Source organism: Phragmites australis, chromosome 4 (genome assembly GCF_958298935.1).
Source record: "Phragmites australis chromosome 4, lpPhrAust1.1, whole genome shotgun sequence".
Lineage (NCBI taxonomy): Eukaryota > Viridiplantae > Streptophyta > Magnoliopsida > Poales > Poaceae > Phragmites > Phragmites australis.
The window spans coordinates 7,724,769-7,746,763 of record NC_084924.1 but is presented as its reverse complement, the minus strand read 5'-3'; the positions used below and the strand labels follow the sequence as shown (position 1 = coordinate 7,746,763).

The 21,995-nt window shown below is 49.0% G+C and overlaps 1 protein-coding gene across 1 annotated transcript in view; it reads left to right on the top strand.

Annotated features, from left to right (window-relative positions):
• Window positions 1-20,185, top strand: part of LOC133914565 (probable zinc metalloprotease EGY3, chloroplastic) — a 29,531-nt gene extending 9,346 nt beyond the window's left edge. Inside the window, exons 2-4 of the mRNA XM_062357650.1 lie at window positions 5,887-6,125; window positions 6,210-6,344; window positions 19,801-20,185. Of these exons, the coding sequence (XP_062213634.1) occupies window positions 5,887-6,125; window positions 6,210-6,344; window positions 19,801-20,185 (759 nt within the window). The remainder of the gene's footprint in view (window positions 1-5,886; window positions 6,126-6,209; window positions 6,345-19,800) is intronic.
• Window positions 20,186-21,995: the final 1,810 nt, after the last annotated feature.

Here is a 21,995-nt window from a genome sequence, read left to right as displayed (position 1 = left end):
GCGGCCCCCGAGCACTCGGTCCCCCAAGAGTCCATGCAAGAGTGCTCGGGAGAGAGTGCTCGGGGAGGTGAACAGTACCCCCGAGCGCCCGGTACCCCGAAGACAAAGATAGGCATTCTCGGGAGAGAGTGCTTGGGAGGTGAACAGTACCCCCGAGCACTTGGTTTCCCGACGACCCAGAAAGGCCCCCGAGGGGCCCACCGATGAGGTGTCCACCAGTCAGAGGTCCGAGGCCGCATTTAATGAGCGTGCGTGGCCTGACAAATCCAACTGCTCCCGCCGCAGCGTCAGTTCCTGCCATGCTTTGGTAGAGAGACGTGGGGCTATTAATTGTACGGGTCTCGTCCCGTATCATCCGTATCATCACAAGGATCAATGTGTTCCGTCTGCCGCCCTGCTGTGGCAGAGGAACAAGACAGGGCGGGCACGCCGGGTTGCTCTACGGCTGCCCGGTGGGCCCTCTCCACGGCACCCGTTGCCAGGGCGTTTATGGTGATAGGTGACTGGGCGTGCGGTGCATTTTCCACCCCCGGTCACTTCACCCAGAAGAAATGATGACGCCTTTCTCAGTGATGGCGTCTTGGAACTTGTGCCCCCCTCCTTCCCGTTCGGGGCATGTCGCAGCTGGCGAGTGCTTAAAAGAGCCGGTGGCACAGAGGAGAAGGGGATCGATAGATGAATAGAGGAATTGAAAAAAACAGAGGACGAACAACAGATAAGCCAACAAGAGACTGCAAGCACCCAAGCGTCAAGAACGGTACCACAGACGAACACAAAACACAAGACCAAAGCGTAGTTTCAGCCGAAGAACAAGGAGCCTCAAGCTCTTAGTCAGACCACAATCCTTGTAACCAGCAACATCTTTGAGGGACTTCCTCAGGACAGTTATTGTATCCATACAGGAGTAGGGTATTACGCCCCCGTGCGGCCCGAACCTGTCTAAATTCCGGTGCATTTACTTCTTTCTGCACTAGGTCATCATCCCCCACCACCGACTGTTGCATTCCTTCCTATTTATTTCTCCGACGAACTTATTCAGGATCATTCCCCCTGCCGAATCTCTAAAAAGGGATCTCTCGGGATCCCTGCGACATGAGTTAATCCTCCGACACACCCAGTATTGATTTCGGGGCCAGGTCGGGTTTGAAGGATCGAGTTTCAGGTCGGGTCTGTTCTAGGAAAACCCGATGGGGTAGACCTGTTGCCATCCTTAATGATGAAGATCTCGCATTGATCAGGAAGAAGTTCACTCGCTTCTACAATAACCGACAGGATTGGAGGAGAGGTGGCTCTCATGCTTGTTAAAGTGTTGTGACACCACTTATTTCAAGGCAGACTTCCCCAAGCTAAAGAAGAAGGAAGACCGCAACCACGACCATGACAAGCGCAACAAGAACAATAAGTCATTTTTAAGAACCGCGACAAGATGACCAAGAAAGCGGCCAAGACAGCTTCACGAGCTTTTGTGGCGGCGATCAACGACATCGATACATCTTCAAGTGAAGAGGAGGACTGCCCGTTAAGAACAGCAAAAAGAACAAGGACTTCACTGGCTTTTACTTCATGGTGGATGACAACGACAGCGACCCCGAGTTTAATCCTTCTGAGGTATCACCTTCCTATGACAAGTTTTCTGTTTAGGTTGATACCTTGAATTATGCTCTTGTTAGCTTGGATATATTACTTAAGAAAACGATTCAAGAGGTTAAGGTACTCAAGTATAGACTAGAATGTTCATTGTCTGAGCTTGTGTTGCTTAGATCTAGGGCTAAGGATGAGGATCGTGAAAGTTGTGTGGTTGTCATGATTGAGCTTGCCTAACTCCAGACTTTGCATGCTCATTCAATGTTCATGATTTTTCTAAGATGAGCATTTCTACTGGAATTGTTTATTATGACTAATTAGAGATGGAATTGAAGAAACGTGTGTGCTTATCTTGTCATGTGTAGGTGATGGATGCAACTTGATGATTGATGGATTAATTTCATGTGTGTCATTGAAATAGAACCCAGGTGGTCATAAAGTGCATGTTGCTGGTTCTCATGGTTCTCTTAATTGTCAACTCTGGTGCAAATTCTGGTCTTGGGATGGTCCGAAGTAGAGCCCTTTCTTGAAGCATTTTTTGGTGGATTCACGTGATTCGGTTTGTGATTTGTGGTTTGTGGAGAAGGTGTTCAAGTAAGCAGTGTTTATCTCGTTGTTTTTGCTTGGTATTGTAGTTGCACCTTGGCAGTAGAAGCAGCTAATGAAGTATGATGTATTTTAGTGGTTTTGCAATGTAGTTAGTACATGAAAGCACTTGATCAGTAATGCATAATGTAGTCAGTGCATGAAAGCACTTGTATCAGTTATCATGAATGAAACCCTGCATTTGTATGACAATCAATTAGATGGCTGAAATCTGATGTAAGAGAAGGATATTTTCAAAACGTAGAAGAAAAATGTAATAGTATATAGAAGTATATTTTTTTAAAACAGACAAGCAAACTGATGTTCAAATCTGAAAAAAAATTGCATCAAGTACTTGGTTCAACAAACTGCCTCATTGTTCAGTACATAAATAAATTAAATTAACATTATGATGTTTATATTTTTGCATATCTGCATGTGAATAGCTACATTTCTGCATTTAGAACATCCCCTACTGGCTACTACCCTGGAGGAAGTAAATTGGACTAACAATCAACTCCAAGTCTTGAAACTTTTCTGCTACTGTTTGCATTCACAGTTAAGCAAATCTGATTATCGAGATAGGCTACCTAAGTGTTCGGAGAAGCATTTTGCTTTTTCACACTGATCTAATTTGTCTATGGATTCAGTATGATTTGCTTACGCCTTTTAGCAAATTCTCCTATTATCCTAACATCTTTTTAACAAATAAAACACAATAGTGATTTTTTATATAAGTTTCATAGTTATGGTTTACTTCTTTTCGTTTCAATGGCAGATGGATGTCAATAGTGTTAATTGAATCATGAATGACTCCTTTTTCCATGGTGATGAACTGTTTCTATGCGATGTGCGATTCATATTTACACTCGTGATAATGAACAACTAAAACCACATGAGTATTGATCTGATTTTACTGCATTGACAATTTTATAGTATTATATAGGTAAATCTAAACTATCATGTTTATGTGGAATCCTATGTTTATGTGAAATCCGGAGCGGAGCTGAAATGACATATGTACAACATTCATATACTCACATATTATGCATTTGCTGTGAAACGATATGGTACAAATACCCTAAATCATGTATGGTTATTTTCTTTTTTTAGGACTGTGCTTGTGTTTCATGAAAAGGAACAACCGACAAAAAGGTAATTCTAGTGTCCAAGTCATTTATGTGCTCATTCTCAAACAAATCTAGTTATTAAGTCAAGCTACTTAATTATTTAAAGAAGCAAAAATTCATAAACAAGAAGTAAAAACTTGCTAATATATATAGCAGAGTGTAAATGACCAATTATTGTCCCATATGTATCTTATGATCAGTAAATCAATACTTGCTGGGGTATTATCCTCCTTTGGTATTTGATCGTTCATTTGAGTGTCCCATATGCAGCCACGTTGATCATTTTAGAACTAACAAAATCTTTCGATAGAAATTTTTAACCTAAACCAGAACCTATTAGCTAATTTTCTTCCATAATGCTTGTTACCCAAAATATAGCATCACTCACCCATCTAACTATCTAAGGAAATTTGTGTATGCCCTGTGCATTTGTGCATATGCAGTAGAGATCCAGTGGGGATAGAGCACATTTTTCTTCTGCATGCTTGTTATCCAAAATATAGGTCAGGTGATTAGTAGCTTCTATATTTTTTTTTATAAGCAGTAGGGATGAAGCTAGTAAAAGTAGTTATGAATATAGTATTTAGGGTGCTTTTTTTTCTGAAAATATGAAAGCAAGTTCTATGAAATCTGGAAGCAATCTTTAATAATCATCATGCAGTTTTTACTCAAGTGAATTGGAAGCTAAAGCTAAAAATAGAATAGGTATCAGCTACAATCTCTCAGTTTAGCTACTATCAAATTTTAATTTTATTCAATTTAACGTGTAAGAATTTTTATGAGTTACATAAGTATATATATAATGAATAAGAAGTAAAATTTCTATTGTCTAGTATATACCCTAGAGGAAGTAATATATACCTCTGCTGCTTGCATTCACTGTTAGGCTACTTAAGTGGTTCGGAGAAGCATATTTTTTGAACTAATAAGCATTTCTATCAAATATGTAGTAGAAAGTAAATAAATAGGTAGATTACAAAGTTAAATGCTCATACTCCCTTCTTTTTCTCTGTTTACGAAGCAGATACTCAAATGGTCACTATAATGCTTGTTGTATATATATTTTGTAAGAGAAGAAGAATCTACTCTTTTGGGATCAATTAAGTTGTGCAGATTTTTGGTGATATAGATATGTGATCTTTTCTGACATTGTCTGGTTATGTTTACTTTTTTTTAGTTTAAACTCTATTACGTGATCTATGCATCTGCTTTCTCATGTAGTTCGAACGATAGTGATATGTGCAGCAGATGTTAGGTATGTGAATATATGTAGATATATGGTCAGGAATATTTGTGTCAGCCTTTTGAACTTGTGCTCATGTTAGGTATGTGAATATGTGTAAATATATGGTTAGAAATATTTGAGGCAGTTTTTGAATTTGTTCTCAGATTTTTGTGTTTTAAAAACTTGTATTTTTTAAGAATATGTGATCATATCATGTTTATATGTGTGATGTATTACTGTCCGCGTGTGGGAGAAAAACAATCTAAGTTATTTTGCTTATTAGAAAACTCACTAATTAGAATTTCTTTCTAATTATAGGTGTGCGAATAGATCAACTAACGTACATGGGTTAGCCACGTCCAAACGGTAATATTTGAAGGAATTGTCGCAGTGGAGTGCTGATGTACTGTACTGCCGTTGAACTGTGATCCAACATCCAAAACCCAACTCCCAAGCATCCAACAATTCAGCCGGATCCGACTGGAATGCTTGGGTATGGAGGCTTATAGAGCCGGCCCAGTTTGTTCGGCCTACCTTTTGGTTTCGTCTATTTGGTGGGCCTGGCTCAATGACGACGTTTGAAGGCCGACAAGCAGCATCCAATCCTCTACCCCCAAAAAGAAGGCAGCGTTCAAGTGTTTTTGATGTCTCAACACTGCATTTTAATAGGATTAGCAACTGCACATGTATTTTATATATGTAGAATTAATTTAAAATATAGTAATTTAAAGAAATAAAAAATATAGTATAATAAAAAAGATATTTGTATTCATGAAATTCACTACATGATAATGCAATTTCTGAGGAAGGAGGAGACTGTATCGTCCAAAGTTGGATGTCTGTAGCAACGTAAAGTGGGCGAAGTGCAGGAGGAGACACACCAACTGAAGAAACTCGGTGGTGAATATATAGAAGATAAATATTAGATGTCTAGGTATGAGATGCAAATATAATGGAAGATTAAATGCGTTTTTGGAATATATGGAAGACAAATATTAGATGTCTATATATTTAAGATAAATAATAGGAGATTAAATATATTTTTTAAAAGAAAAATAGGATTAAACTATATATGGTAACCATTTGATCCACTCGGATGAACGGTATAAATCGATTAAATCTATCTTATCTTACATATTTAAGGAGTATAGATATAGATATCAAAATACCAAAGAGTTTCATAAGCACAATAGAGTGTAGCACAGTTTTACGTTGAAGTTGAACTTGTCTTACGTGAAACTGACGAAATTCATGCCAAATTCTCGTGTTCGTGTTGCAGGAGACACTTAATCCACTTACAACACGATTTGTACAAATCACTCGTGCCTGTTAACGATCTTGTTACGGTTCATGTCATGGCAGATCGCGACGAGGCTGACGGCAGCGAAGTATGGCGTGAAGCTGAGCCCGTCGTTGCTCGTGCCATCGAACTGGACTGGGTGCCTCGGTTTGATGAACAACTACGAGTCGTTGCCGCCCAACAAGAAGGCCCTGTTCGACATCCCGGCCGCGCGCACGGCCAGCGCGTACATCACGTCGCTCGTGCTGGCCGCCTCGGCGTTCATCGCCGACGGCAGCTTCAACGGTGGCGAGAACGCCCTGTGAGTCCGGCAACCATCTTGCCTTGTGTTGTTAACAACCATTTTGAGTCAGGGCTCGGACGACTCTGGTTTCAACGGCTGCAGGTTCGTGCGGCCGGAGTTCTTCTACAACAATCCGCTGCTGTCGTTCGTGCAGCTGGTGATCGGCCCCTACGCCGACGAGCTCGGGAACGTGCTCCCCAACGCGGTGGAGGGCGTGGGCGTCCCCCTGGACCCAGCATTCTGTTATGTTCTCTATGGGCTTGGGCCAGTTCTTGTGTTGTGCGTGAGTTTGTGGTGGGCCTCTTGCGTTCCGAGGAGCCTGCTTGTAAGCCTTAAGCAAAAACGGTGAGATATATAACACCGCTTGCTTGGACAAGAAGAACAACTCCAAAATACAATGAACAGAACTCCGAAACCGGGCTGAGTTCCCGTGGAAATTCCCCTCTCCTGTTATCCTTTCTTACCAGTTCTAGCTCTAGATAGGAAAATCTTGCCGGGTTCGTTACATCTGGCATCAGAGCCGGCTTATCTTTTTCTCCCACCACCACCCCTCTCACCACCAGCCATTCGACAGATTGCGTGATCCGAATCGCACGTTCTGGCGACCTCCAAGCAATCCGACGAGAATCCCTACACAAAACCTCGCTACACCTCACGATTCCAGCATCAGATCATGGCGCAAGAAACTCAGTTCATGGAGTTTCTAAAGCAGTACAAGGAGGACCAGAAGAAGGCGGAAGCTGATCGTCTCGAACACCGGCAGTCCTTGGAGGTGATCCAGCGCCTGGTCGAGGCTTGGAAGCCGCTGGAGTCCAAGGTGGACGATCTACAGCATGTCATCGTCGATATGCAACATCAAGTCCACCAGCTTCAACATCAAGCGACTTCAGTTCCAATCACCACGGTTCCATCACCAACCGAGGCGTTGGCACCGGCGATCGACTCCACGACGACATCCATAGCGGGGATGCACACACCATACCAGCATCTCGGGCCTGATGGCCACCACAATGATCATGAGTACCGGGGGCAGGCATTCGGGTCGGTGACAACTCTATTGCCAACCCCAGTCACAGGTACGCAGCCGCACTCCAAATTCGCTCCGTCGTCATGGACATCGTTTCCGCCCCATTCCTCTGCTCCATCCCATACTAGCCCTCTGTCACAATTTGGCAATCATATGCTAAGACTTGATTTCCCATGTTTTGATGGCGAGGCACCTCACTTTTGGAAGCAGAAATGTGAAGATTATTTTGGAGTTTATGGGATTCCAGTGGATTTCTGGGTCAAATTGGCAACATATCATTTCACTGGACAAGCTATCTTGTGGTTGCAAGCTCAGAGAGAATTCTCTTCATGGCATGATCTCTGCACCAGATTGGTTGATCGTTTTGGTCGCAATCAGTATCAGGAACTCATTTGTCATCTATTTGAGGTCAAGCAGGTCAGTTCTGTTGCTGATTATATGTCCCAATTTGAACCTCTCATGAATCAAATTCTAGCACACAACCCTGCTTATGACCCAGTTTTCTTCACCACACGTTTTGTGGATGGCCTGCGAGAGGATATTCGCAGTATGATTATTTTGCATCGTCCTCGTGATTTGGATACTGCATATTCCTTGACAACAATCCAAGAGGGAGTCCCTGTTCCTCTTCGTCTTCGTACTGATACATCCTCCAGCATAAAGGCTGGGAACAAACTCATGCTACCATTCCAGTTGCCCTCTGCTCCTGGACGGCAAATTTTGGATGGCACATCTCCTGACAGGCGTGCTGCAGAGATAAGCAGAGCAACAGACAAAATGCCTCCTGATGATAAGTTGGCCTCTCTTCGAGCATACAGGAAATCAAAGGGTCTTTGCTTCAAGTGTGGTGAAAGATGGATACCCGGGCATAAATGTGCTGCTACAGTTCAACTGCATGTTGTAGAGGAATTATGGGAATTATTTCGAGGGGGTGATCAGCATTCCAGTGACATTCAAACTGATGAAAACACTGAGGACTCTCTTATGGCCATTTCTGTTGTGGCTTTGACTGGAGTTGAAGGCCCTAAATCAATTAGACTTTGGGGGCTCATTGATGATCAAGAGGTTCTAATGTTGCTTGATTCAGGTAGCACTCATAGTTTTATCAGTGACACTGTTGCTGTTAAACTGCACAGACCCCAGATTGAGATTCCATCCTCTTCTGTCAAAGTAGCCAATGGGGAGATTCTCAAGTGCAATCAGTTGATCCCTCAATGTGACTGGTGGGTGCAGGGTCACTCCTTTCAAACTGATTTCAGAATTTTACCCTTGGACTCTTATGATCTTATTATTGGCATGGATTGGTTAGAGGCACATAGCCCCATGATCCATGAGTGGGACAAGAAGCGCGTGTCATTCTTCTACAAGGATCACATGATTTCTCTTCAAGGTGTCACACCAAATCTGAACACTTGTGCTCTTTTGTTCCCCTCACAGTTACACAAACTTTTGCAAAAGAATGCCATCCATCATGTGGTTCAACTTTGTTTGGCATCTGACCAGCTTTCAGAAAATATTCCTGCATCTATGCAAGATCTTATCACTGCATACTCTACCTTGTTTGAAGAACCTCATGATCTACCTCCACACAGACCTTGGGATCATAGCATTCCTTTACTTCCAGTTACACAGCCAGTTTATGTCAGGCCTTATCGGCACAATCCAGCTCAGAAAACTGAAATTGAGAATCAAGTGCAAGAAATGCTGCAGTCTGGCCTCATCAAACCTAGTAACAGTCCATTTTCTTCACCTGTTCTTTTGGTTAAGAAGAAAGATGGAGGGTGGAGATTTTGTGTGGATTATAGACATTTGAATGCCATCACCATTAAGAACAAATTTCCCCTCCCCATAGTAGATGAATTATTGGATGAACTAGCAGGGGCAGTTTGGTTCACCAAATTGGATCTGAGAGCAGGCTACCATCAATTTTGGCTGCAAGAATCAGATGAGCTGAAAACAGCTTTCCAAACTCACCAAGGGCATTTTGAATTTAGAGTGATGCCTTTTGGTCTATGCAATGCACCTGCTACTTTCCAATGTGCCATGAATGAGATCTTGGGACCCTTGCTAAGAAAATATGTATTGGTTTTTATAGATGATATCCTCATTTACAGTCCAACACTTCAAAGTTCCAATAGACTTATGGAACGTTCCCGTTCGCGTGCATCCAGCAGGAATTGAACCCGCAAATTTACCAATTATGAGTTGGGCGCTTTCACCATTCCGGGAGAAGAATGCCAAATCTCAGGAAATTGGAATTAGAGGCTCGAAAACAAAGTCTGCTGTCGGTATATTCAGAACCAGGGGTCCCTAAGTCCCGAGGCCAGGCCGGCTATCCACCACATGTCACCACCCTGCGAGGTAAGAAAAAGCTAAGTCCCGGGAGAAGGTGCTCGGGGCCGCCGCCTCTGGTTCCCGAGCACCCTAGTTCCCCGATGATCTGCAGGGTCCAAATAATAAGACCGAAGTGCTCGGGAGAGAGTGCTCGGGGCTGCACGTGGCAGCCCCCGAGGACTCGGTACCCCGAAGGTCCCACCGAAGTGCTCGGGGCTGCACGTGGCAGCCCCCGAGGACCCGGTGCCCCGAAGGCCCCACCAAAGTGCTCGGGAGAGAGTGCTCGGGGCTGCACGTGGCATCCCCCGAGAACTCGGTGCCCCGAAGGTCCCACCGAAGTGCTCGGGAGAGAGTGCTCGGGGCTGCACGTGGCAGCCCCCGAGGACTCGGTGCCCCGAAGGTCCCACCGAAGTGCTCGGGAGAAAGTGCTCGGGGCTGCACGTGGCAGCCCCCGAGGACTCGGTGCCCCGAAGGTCCCACCGCAGTACTCGGGAGAGAGTGTTCGGGGCTGCACGTGGCAGCCCCCGAGGACTCGGTGCCCCGAAGGTTCGCGCAAGATCATTCAACGACCCGAAGGGTCCCGTCGTCAGGGTGTCATCCAGTCAAAGGCCCAATGCCGCATTTAATAGGCACGCGCGGTCTGACATCCTGACATCCTGACATTCTCAGCTGCCCACGCCCCAGTGTCAGACCCTGCCATGCACTAGCAGGGGGCCGTGGGTCCATTAAATGCACGGGTCCCGTCCCGTTTCATCCAGGTGCCTCGGGATAACGTTGCCAGAATCGAAGCACTCCGCCTGCCACCCTGCCCTGGCAGAAGAACAAGACAGGGTGGGCGCACTGGGCACCTCTGAGGCTGACCGGTGGGCCCCTTTTAGGGCGCCCCGAGGCTTCCGCAGCGGCTGGTGGTCGAATGCGCGCCGCATTTCTCCACCGCCCCTGTCACTTCGCCAAAATGAAATGATTACGCCTTTCTCCGTGGCACCTTGGCATTCGCGTCCCCTCTTTCCCATTCAGGATATGTTGGGGTCGGCGCGCCTATAAAAGGAAAGGATGGAGAACACTAAAAGCAAGGAAAAAAAGGCCCCCGACCACCAGACGACCAACAATCTCTGACGAACCAGGCCAAAGATAGATCGACAGACACTCGAACCAGCTCAAGTTAAACTAGAACATAAGAGCCTCAAGCTCTTTGTAAACAGCTCTCCCCTTAGAACCAGATACCTCCTTGAAGAATTCCCTTCAAGGATAAATATAGTGTTCATACAGGAGTAGGGTGTTACGCCTCCGTGCGGCCCGAACCTGTCTAAAACCCGGCGTACCCACTTTTTCTTGCATTAGGGTGATCGTCTCCCGCCAGCCATCGCATTTATTTCCGTTCCCGCTTATTTCCCAAACAAGTTTTTCCAGGATCATCCCCCCGGCCGAATCTCTAAAAAGGGGTCTCTCGGGATCCCTGCGACAGGAGTTCACTCTCCGACAGCTGGCGCGCCAGGTAGGGGTCTTTCAGATTGGCGACGGAGGAAGGACAGCCACTCCCGAATCCGTGGAACATCGAGCATCTTCGACACTTCTACCCGTAGATGGTCGTGCTCGCGGTTCAGGTTTGTAAGGCCGGGGGCTTCTCCCCGCCCGAGCAGTCTGAAGGCTTCGCCCCATGGGGTAAGTCGATGTCACCCAACCTTGTAAATATTGCACATTAAGTTTTTCAATAAGCAATCGCTATATCAAAATACTTTTTCTGGATTCCGTATGTTTAATATGTCTGGTGAGGAGCTCGGTTGTGCGAGAAAAAGTTCGCTCTCTCTTTTTTCCCGCTGACAAAAGAATCCCGATCGGTATGCATGCGAGCAGTCGCCGCTGACCTACGTCCGGCATGGTAGGCTGTGGTGTTCGGTGTCGTGGCAGGCTCCCGGGCACTACCAAGTTTCGGGGTGCTCTGGGTAATCCAATCGCTCGAGCTGCTCGAGTAGTCCGGAGCTCGGGCCCTCGGAGCGGGCTGTCGGTGCTCGGTCTGGTCTGTCATACCCGGACGCCACCGAACCATAGGACCTCTAGGTTATGCCTCTGTCCGCTCTTGTTCGCCGGTTTGGGTATTCGAGAGGTCTCGGGTCAAAAACGAGAACAGTCTATAGCAAGTACCGCACTAACAGAGCGCACCAGACAAAGAAATTCTATATTCTCTCTCAAGTCACAGGCTGGCAATCACAAGCAGTTCGGCCGCGAGGGCTTCAATGCCCCGGTCTCTGGTCGGCCCCAAGGGTCTTCGGGTGGTCCTACCACTTAGGCTTGGGTGGTCGAGGCCACCCGACCCTAGGAGCCTCGTATGCCTCTGGGCCCTCGGGCGCTCCGTTGAAAGAATCAAGTCCCCGGGCCCCCGAGCTCGGAAGCACACCCCTCCTGGATCGGTTGGCCGGAAGGCCGACAGCTGTCCGGTGAGTGGTTATATTCAGACAAGTCTGCTTTCAGTAAATTTATGTTCCCGAGTCATTCTCGGGGGCTCTCGCGCTTTAATCTGTTCGGCGAGGTGGTCTCCTTGCACGCAAAAACCCTGCCGCGTGTCTACTTTTTCCCAGAACGACATAGCAGTTTGTAGAAAGGAGTACCGTGCTTGCGATAATGTCTGACCGAAGCCCTTCGTGGTCATCGTGGTGTTCGGTCTGCTTTTATGGACCCCGAGCACTACCGAGTCCTCGGGTACCCTGGGTAATCCTATCGCTCGAGCTACTCGGGTAGTCCGGAGCTCAGGTCTCGGGGGCAGGCTGTCAGTGCTCGGTCCGGCCCGTTTCAAGCCCGGGCACCACCGGACCGCGAGGACTCTTGGTCACATTCTCGCCCGCACACGTCTCCCTTCTACTAACTGAGTGGTCGCAAAGTGAAAAAGTGTTCATTAGGCACGGCGTGTTCCGAGCAGGATCGATCTATCTCCCGGGCAAGAGAGTCTGTGTCTTCGTTTCTTAACCTAGGCAGTGCGGACTCGCGAGAGCTTGAGGGCTGGCTGCGCCAACGCCAGCGACCGGAACAACTTCATTTCTCGGGGATGGGAAGGTCGGGAACGGCCCGACTGAGTACTCCCCGGGACTTCCAGGCAGAGCACCAGAAGAAACATCAAACACACAGAGAAATTGGAGTTGCGAGCCCAAGGAAAAGCTGCCATTATATTCACAAGACATATACAAGGCATTTTCTAAGGGTTCACTCCTAATATTCACTCCTACATCTACAACAAAAGAAAAGAGGGCACAGAAGGCCTAGTCGGCGGCAGAGGCGTCGGCTGAATCCTTCGAGTCGTCCCCGGGGGCTGGCGGCGGCGGCACCTCTCGCCTGAAGCCGGCCGCCACCACGGAGGCGGTACTCCTAACCGCTGCCCGGGCGGCCTCCTCCTCAGCCTCGACTACTCCCTCCCGCGCCGGCTCCAATGGAAAGTTCGGGTCCCTGCTTCGGTAGCAGGCCAGGACGTGCTCGGCCACGGCACGTGCCAAGCCACGTCCCTCCCGGGCGGCAAGTTCCTGAACTGCCCAGGGCAGGGTCTCGAGGCGCTCGCAGACCTGCTGCAGCCCCAACACTTGTCGTGCGGGGCCGTCGCCCTTCTTGTCGTCGACAAGCCGTCCGAGACCACCCTTCTCCACGGCCCGTCGCATCCGCCGGAGGATGTCCTCCAGCATATGCTCAAGGTTGACCCGCGAGACAAAGGCGGTTTCGAGCTTCTCCTTGGCGGCCCGCAGCTGTGCCTCGAGTCCCTGGTCCCTGGCCGGACCAGAAGAACCGCCAGCTGCGGCGGGGACGGCAGCCTGCTTCGCCTTGGCCACCATCTCGGACAAGGCGCGCTCACGGGCGGCCAGTTCCGCCTCGTGCTTCGCATTCTCTTCCGCCCTGGTAGCCGCGGCGGCCACCGCAGCAGCAGCTTCGCCCTCTCGGCGACTCAGTTCGCCTTCTCGGCGACTCAGCTCATTCTCCCGCCGGGCCAGCACTTCCTCCTGCTGGACCACCGAATCCTCCCGGGCACCGAGTTCAGACGCCGATAGCTCATTGTCTACTTCCCGGATGGAGACTTCCTCTTCCCAGCGCTTGATTTCTTCTCTGATCTTCCGGAGGTCGTCTTCCCAGCGCTGGATGTCGGCGCGCGTCTTCTCGGTCGCGCCCTCCCGGCGGGTCAGCTCGGCTTGCCGCTCCTCCGCAGCATGCTCCCAGGCTGCGACTGCCACCTCCCTCTCCTGCGCCTGCCCCATCCTGGCAAGGGCCTCGGCAGCTTGCTGCCTCGACGCCTCGGCCAAGCGGGCGGCGTCTTCTCGTTCCCGCGCGGCTTCTGCCCGCGCGGTCTTCAGAGTTTCTCGTTCCCGAGCGGCTTCCGCGCGGATGTCTTCTAGGAGCTTCTGCTCCCGCGCGGCTGCCGCACGGGCCTCCTCCTGGGCGCCGATGCAGGCCCCATCCGCACCAGGCGCGGCTCCAGCACCGGAAATGCCGCCGCTGCCGTCGGCGACGGCGGAGAATCCGGCACTAGGATCAAGGCCCGGGGTCGCTTTCCTCGGTCTCCCGGCGCCAACTCTTCAACAACTTCAGTGGCGCCCTCCTCTCCGGCACGGCGGCTGCTGCTTGCGGCGGCCCCATCGCCAGCCCGCGCCGAACTACCAGCGACCTCCTCGCCAAGAAGTTCCTCCAGGCCGGGGAGGTCGGAGGCCTCGGGACTCCGGCTTCGTGGCCGGTCCACGGGCCCCTGGGCATCGAACTCCGGCAGCCCCGCCATGATGGCCACCCGGTTGAGATTGGCGCAGAGCGCCATCTCCGGCCACGGGAGCTCCGCCCGGCTCATGTCCTCCGTCCCGGTGATCACTCGGGTCATCCCTCGCAGCTCCGCCTGCCCCAGATCCCAGCTCGCGCCAATCTGGGTCCTGGTGATGTCCTCCGGCCCGGTGTAGAACCAGCTTGGTCGGGCCCGCTCTCGCAAGGGTGCCAACCGACGACGCAGAAAGTCCACAACCACCATGACTGAGGTCAGCCCGGACTCGCGCAGCTCCAAGATGCGCTCCAGCACCGGCTTCAGCCTCGCGTCTTCTGGCGGCGGCGCCTCCCACGTCGATCGCCGAGGTTCCGCCGCCCTCTCTGGCAATTCGAGGCGCTCGTGGGGGTCGATGTCGACGAAGAACCAGTCCCGCCGTCACTCCTCCCACTTGCTGCGCAGCACCTGGGGAATGTAATGATCCCCCAGGCCTTCCCGGAGCCGAAGGTTGCAGCACCCCGCGACGTCCGCCGTGGAGTGCCCCCTCTTCTTCCCCACCGGCCGGAGAACGAAGAAATGGCGAAGCAGCGTCGCCGACGGCATCACCCCCACGAACATTTCGCAGAGATGCGCGAAGACCGCCAACGCCACGACGGAATTAGGGCTTAGGTGCGCCATTTGTATGCCGTACGTCTCCAAAACTTGCAGAAAGAAGGCGGAGAACGGCGGCACTAGCCCCGCCGCCACGAAAGAGGTGAAGAGAACGGTCCGCCCAGGGACGGTCGTCGCCGGCGTCAGAGTCGCCGGCCTCACCACCACGGCACCTTCCTGACCCTCCGGTACCAACAGCTTCCTAATCTTATCCGCCGCCTCCTCGTTCCTCAGACGAGACTCCGGCAAGATGCTGTCCGAAGTCCTATCCCGGCGTCCTCCTCCAACCCTCGTCATCTCAACAGGGTGGAAGGTGTTTTTTGGTGGAGAAGAGGGAGAAGGGAGAATGCTCCGGTCGCCTGGGATTTTCCTGAGGGCCTCGGAGCACCAAGAAGGCAGGAGCGCAAGTGCAAGAGAGCGTAAAAAGGGGAAACGGACCGATCCGTTCCCCCTTTTATATCTCAAAAATTCGAAAACTGCCGCCCTAGACGGTTCGCTTGGCGAAGCGTCGCCTCGATCGACGCAACTGTCAGACGAATCTCCCGCCGATCGCGCTATGTCAGCGGTTGCCAGACGTATTTTCCTCGATCTGCGCGGCGACCGCGCGTGCCGCCCGTATGGTTATCATACCCTTCGGAAGTTGTGTGGACACGCGTCCACTCATTTTCCCGTTGGAACGTACTTGAGGTCTAGGTCCGCAAGGGCCACCTCTCGAAAGCTTGCCACATGGCGTCCGCGCTAGCCTTGGCCTCGGTCGCGACGAAGGGCCCATTCGCAGTCTCCGTCCCATCGGCTACCAACGGGCCCGGGGGCTACTGTCGGTATATTCAGAACCAGGGGTCCCTAAGTCCCGAGGCCAGGCCGGCTATCCACCACCTGTCACCACCCTGCGAGGTAAGAAAAAGCTAAGTCCCGGGAGAAGGTGCTCGGGGCCGCCGCCTCTGGTTCCCGAGCACCCTAGTTCCCCGATGATCTGCAGGGTCCAAATACTAAGACCGAAGTGCTCGGGAGAGAGTGCTCGGGGCTGCACGTGGCAGCCCCCGAGGACTCGGTGCCCCGAAGGTCCCACCGAAGTGCTCGGGAGAGAGTGCTCGGGGCTGCACGTGGCAGCCCCCGAGGACCCGGTGCCCCGAAGGCCCCACCAAAGTGCTCGGGAGAGAGTGCTCGGGGCTGCACGTGGCAGCCCCCGAGGACCCGGTGCCCCGAAGGCCCCACCAAAGTGCTCGGGAGAGAGTGCTCGGGGCTGCACGTGGCATCCCCCGAGGACCCGGTGCCCCGAAGGTCCCACCGAAGTGCTCGGGAGAGAGTGCTCGGGGCTGCACGTGGCAGCCCCCGAGGACTCGGTGCCCCGAAGGTCCCACCGAAGTGCTCGGGAGAGAGTGCTCGGGGCTGCACGTGGCAGCCCCCGAGGACTCGGTGCCCCGAAGGTCCCACCGCAGTACTCGGGAGAGAGTGCTCGGGGCTGCACGTGGCAGCCCCCGAGGACTCGGTGCCCCGAAGGTTCGCGCAAGATCATTCAACGACCCGAAGGGTCCCGTCGTCAGGGTGTCATCCAGTCAAAGGCCCAATGCCGCATTTAATAGGCACGCGCGGTCTGACATCCTGACATCCTGACATTCTCAGCTGCCCACGCCCCAGTGTCAGACCCTGCCATGCACTAGCAGGGGGCCGTGGGTCCATTAAATGCACGGGTCCCGTCCCGTTTCATCCAGGTGTCTCGGGATAACGTTGCCAGAATCGAAGCACTCCGCCTGCCACCCTGCCCTGGCAGAAGAACAAGACAGGGTGGGCGCACTGGGCACCTCTGAGGCTGACCGGTGGGCCCCTTTTAGGGCGCCCCGAGGCTTCCGCAGCGGCTGGTGGTCGAATGCGCGCCGCATTTCTCCACCGCCCCTGTCACTTCGCCAAAATGAAATGATTACGCCTTTCTCCGTGGCACCTTGGCATTCGCGTCCCCTCTTTCCCATTCAGGATATGTTGGGGTCGGCGCGCCTATAAAAGGAAAGGATGGAGAACACTAAAAGCAAGGAAAAAAAGGCCCCCGACCACCAGACGACCAACAATCTCTGACGAACCAGGCCAAAGATAGATCGACAGACACTCGAACCAGCTCAAGTTAAACTAGAACATAAGAGCCTCAAGCTCTTTGTAAACAGCTCTCCCCTTAGAACCAGATACCTCCTTGAAGAATTCCCTTCAAGGATAAATATAGTGTTCATACAGGAGTAGGGTGTTACGCCTCCGTGCGGCCCGAACCTGTCTAAAACCCGGCGTACCCACTTTTTCTTGCATTAGGGTGATCGTCTCCCGCCAGCCATCGCATTTATTTCCGTTCCCGCTTATTTCCCAAACAAGTTTTTCCAGGATCATCCCCCCGGCCGAATCTCTAAAAAGGGGTCTCTCGGGATCCCTGCGACAGGAGTTCACTCTCCGACATCTGCTTTCTGAGCAAACAACACATTCAAGATGTAAAGCAAGTGTTTGATCTGTTGTTAGCTCATTCCCTTAAGGTCAAATTATCTAAGTGTTTATTTGCCAAACAACAAGTATCCTACCTGGGCCATATCATTTCAGAAAAGGGTGTATCACCAGGGGATAAAATTGCTGAGGTCCAAAAGTGGCCTAGTCCCACATCAGTGAAAGAGCTTAGAAGCTTCCTTGGACTAGCTGGTTATTATAGAAAGTTTGTCAAAGACTTTGGATTAATTAGCAAGCCACTCACTGATCTACTAAAAAAGAACACTATATTTGTATGGACGCCTGTGGTAGATCAAGCTTTTGAAGAGCTTAAACACAGACTCACATCAGCACCTGTTCTGGCTTTACCAAATTTCAGTAAACCATTTGTCCTTGAGACAGATGCTAGTGATATGGGCATTGGAGCTGTCCTAATGCAAGAGGGCCACCCAATAGTATATCTCAGCAAAGCACTCAGTGCAAAGAATCAAGGTTTGGCAGCCTATGAAAAAGAGTGCTTAGCAATTTTGCTTGTTATTGATCATTGGAGACCATATCTTCAGCAGTCTGAGTTTATTATAAGGACTGACCATAAGAGCCCCATCCACTTATCCGAACAAAGAATTCATACTCCTCTTCAACAAAGAGCTCTCACCAAATTAATGGGACTCCATTTTCAGATTCAGTATAAGCAGGGCACTTACAACAAGGTTGCTGATGCCCTTTCCAGGAAGCCTCCAACTGTTAACTCTAAAGTGGTGGCTATCTCCATGTGCAAACCATCTTGGCTGGAAATTATTGTTCAGAGCTACTCCAATGACCCTTTCTCCAAGGATCTGGTAACACAATTATCTCTTCCTGGTAGCTCTCATCCTGATTTCACTTTGCAAGATAGTGTTTTAAGATTCAAAGGGAGAATTTGGGTTGGTTCCAATTCTGAAATCCAGCAGCATATTATAACTGCATTACATGCTAGTGCCTTAGGTGGTCATTCAGGTTTCTTTGCTACTTACCATAGAGTTAAAAGGTTGTTTGCTTGGACCAATATGAAAGCACATATTAAACAGTTTGTACACCAATGCCAAATCTGCCAACAAGCAAAAACTGAGCATGTGGCCTATCTTGGACTCCTCCAACCCTTGTCCATACCAGACCAAGCTTGGTCAGTGATCACCTTGGATTTTATTGAAGGTTTACCAAAATTAGCTCAGTTTGATACTATTATGGTTGTGGTAGACAAATTCTCAAAATATGCTCATTTCATTCCATTGAAGCACCCCTTTACTGCACTCTCCATTGCCAAACTGTACATGACAAACATATTCAAATTGCATGGATTGCCTCAAGCCATAGTTTCAGATTGAGATCGAATTTTTACTAGTACTCTTTGGCAAGAGCTTTTTAAATTGGCAAATGTCCAACTCCGTATGAGTTCATCTTATCATCCTCAATCGGATGGACAAACCGAGCGGGTTAATCAATGTCTTGAGGCATATTTGCGATGCTCTGTTCATGCATGTCCAAAAAACTGGTCACATTGGCTCTATCTCGCTGAATATTGGTACAATACTTGTTATCACTCTTCTTTGGCTACAACACCTTTTGAAGTAATGTATGGCAAAAAGCCCAGAGATTTTGGGGTGATGCAGACCAGTGACTGCACTGTACCTGATCTTGCCTCCTGGCTTAAGGAACGTGAGATAATGCAACAACTTCTCCAACAGCAACTCTCCCGTGCTCAGCATAGAATGAAGCAACAAGCGGATCGCCACAGAACTGAGCGCTCATTTGAGGTGGGGGACAGTGTTTATTTGAAACTCCAACCGTATATTCAGACGTCAGTAGCAGACCGCTCCAATCAGAAGTTGGCTTTTCGTTACTTTAGCCCTTACAAGATTCTAGCCAAAGTGGGATCCGTAGCATACAAGTTACAACTACCATCATCAAGCCAGATTCACCCTATTGTGCATGTCTCACTCCTCAAGCAAGCTGTTGGGCCCAATATCCCTGTAAGTTCATCACTACCCCCTGATATCGCTATGTTGCAGGCTGCTCATATTCCAGAGGCTGTTCTGGAGCGAAAGGTGATACGCAAAGGCGCTGCTACTACTCCTCGTCTGCTCATCAAGTGGCTCGGCCTTCCGGACAATATGACCACATGGATCGATCCAGCTGAACTGCAGTGTCTATCATCTTCTTCCCCGGCTTGAGGACAAGCCGTGTCTTATGGAGGGGAGAGTGTTATGTTCTCTATGGGCTTGGGCCAGTTCTTGTGTTGTGCGTGAGTTCTGTGGTGGGCCTCTTGCGTTCCGTGGAGCTTGCTTGTAAGCCTTAGGCAAAAACGGTGGGATATATAACACCGCTTGCTTGGACAAGAAGAACAACTCAAAAATACAATGAACAGAACTCCGAAACCGGGCTGAGTTTCTGTGAAAATTCCCCTCTCCTATTATCCTTTCTTACCGGTTCTAGCTCTGGATAGGAAAATCTTGCCGGGTTCGTTACACATTCGCGGGGCTCCTGGGCATCGTCGTGACGTCACTGAACCTGCTGCCGATCGGGAGGCTGGAGGGCGGCCGGATCGCGCAGGCGCTGTTCGGGCGCGGCATGGCGGCGCTGCTGTGCCTGGCGTGGGGCCTCTTCGCCACCTTCATCCGCGGTGGGGAGGTGATACCCGCGCAGGACGAGATCACGCCGCTCGGCAACGACCGGTACGCGTGGGGGTTCGTGCTCGCCGTCGTCTGCCTCCTCACGCTCTTCCCCAACGGCGGCGGCACCTACTCCAGCTCCTTCCTCGGCGAGCCGTTCTTCAGAGGCGGCATTAGGCGCAGCGCCGTCGCATGGACGTCATGGTGTGGGAAGAAGAAACACGAAAATTTCACCAGGCATTAGAACCCATGTTTTATTACGACCGTCAATTTACATTGAGATTAGTACCAGAGTGATATGATAGAAATTATAAAATACGTCAAAAATCAACAGATATAAATATTAAATAAAAAATAAAGAAATAAGATAGACCTTACTACGTAAAAATATACAAGTTACATTTCCTTTGTATCAAGCCTGATTGCTTTCCTTCTATTCGTTTGTAGCGTCCGGATATATAATGCGCAAAATCTAAAAATAGACAATAAATAGCATCGTATTTATTAAAATAGATAATATATCGGTATATTTGTAAATTTAGCATATGTATTCGACATTTTAAACACTGAAAAATAGATTCCGGTATCTGAGGCACCGAAAAACGACATACTAGGCCTATATTCGGCATTTGAGGTGTTGAATATGGTACTGTTCACCATATTCGATACCTTAGGTACCTAAAACTCATTATATTTGGTATCTGAGGTATCAAATACGGTGCACAATATCGTATTCAGCACATCAGGTGCCGAATACAGGCCGGCGTAGTATTGTCGTCCCTTCACGCCGCATCGTGTCGCCGCTTTTAGTGCACCGGCCGCTTTCGCTTTTGTCCGTTTTGACAGCACCCCACGCGTTGCTGTCCACGCGTTCTCGCATATCTGAGCCTCCGCACAGCCGTGTTTCGCTATAATGATCGCAGGCTGATAAGGGGACACAGTGCTACGAGAAGAGAGGAGACAAGCAACGTGAGCAAATAAGGAGAGGAGAAGAAGCAGCACGAGCAAAGGAAGAGAGGAGCAGTGCGAGGAGAGCAATAACAACGCGTGGTGAGAGTAGCTGCAGCACGGGAAGAGGAGACTTAGCCTGAGGTGAGAAGAAAGAGCAGCACGAGTTACAATAATTACTTAAATTATATATTTAATTAATACTTGCAACGATAATAGTAATTAGAATAAGTAGATTGTTTAATCCGTTCAATTATATTTGTATAATTATTTGCTTAGTGTGATTATATAGATTTGATTATTTGCTTAGTCAGTGTAATAATAATTAGCGTGAATTTGTACAATAGGAATTATTTGCTTAGTGAGAGGTAGTAAATTGTATAATAGTAATTAGCATAAATTTAATTAGTTAGTGTAATTAGATAATTTAATTAGTTTAATAATATAATAACCTAGTGGTGACACCTTGTACTGGTGGTGGCATAGAGTGATGGCCTACTGCATACGTACTCTCTATAGGTGTAAGTAGGGTGTTAGTGCAACGAGAGAAAAAAAAGGAAAATAAAAAAAGTAAAAAAATTAGAAAGATTAAAAAAATTTTGGGTTGGACAAAAAGATTCGATTAAAATCATAATTTATCGAAAATTGTCAAATTGATTTTTTTAATTAATAGTGGTGTGCGCTTGTTTAATTAGTATTTTAGTTCAATCCATTAAAATAATGGTACGCATCGAACAATTGCGTATGTAGAGAGGTAGTCAGGGATGGGATGTGATGAGACGATGGATGGATAGTGGTGTAAGTCTGTTTAATTATTTCATTTGAATTCAATATTGATGATTTTATTAGCATTGTTAATTACTTAAATATTTAACATTGTTAAGAATTGCACTATTTAATTTGCATCGCTAACATATTTATTATTTAACTAGAGGCGTAATTAATTGTGTATCGTATGTATATCTAAGTAGTTATTTTATTATATTTACCTTTATTTAGCCGATACAATATGACTTTCTATATTTATTATGGAGATCTTCCCGTACTTTTACACGGGAGGCCCATGATAATTCAGAAATGTCATCACATAGAGAGTTCGAGTAAAG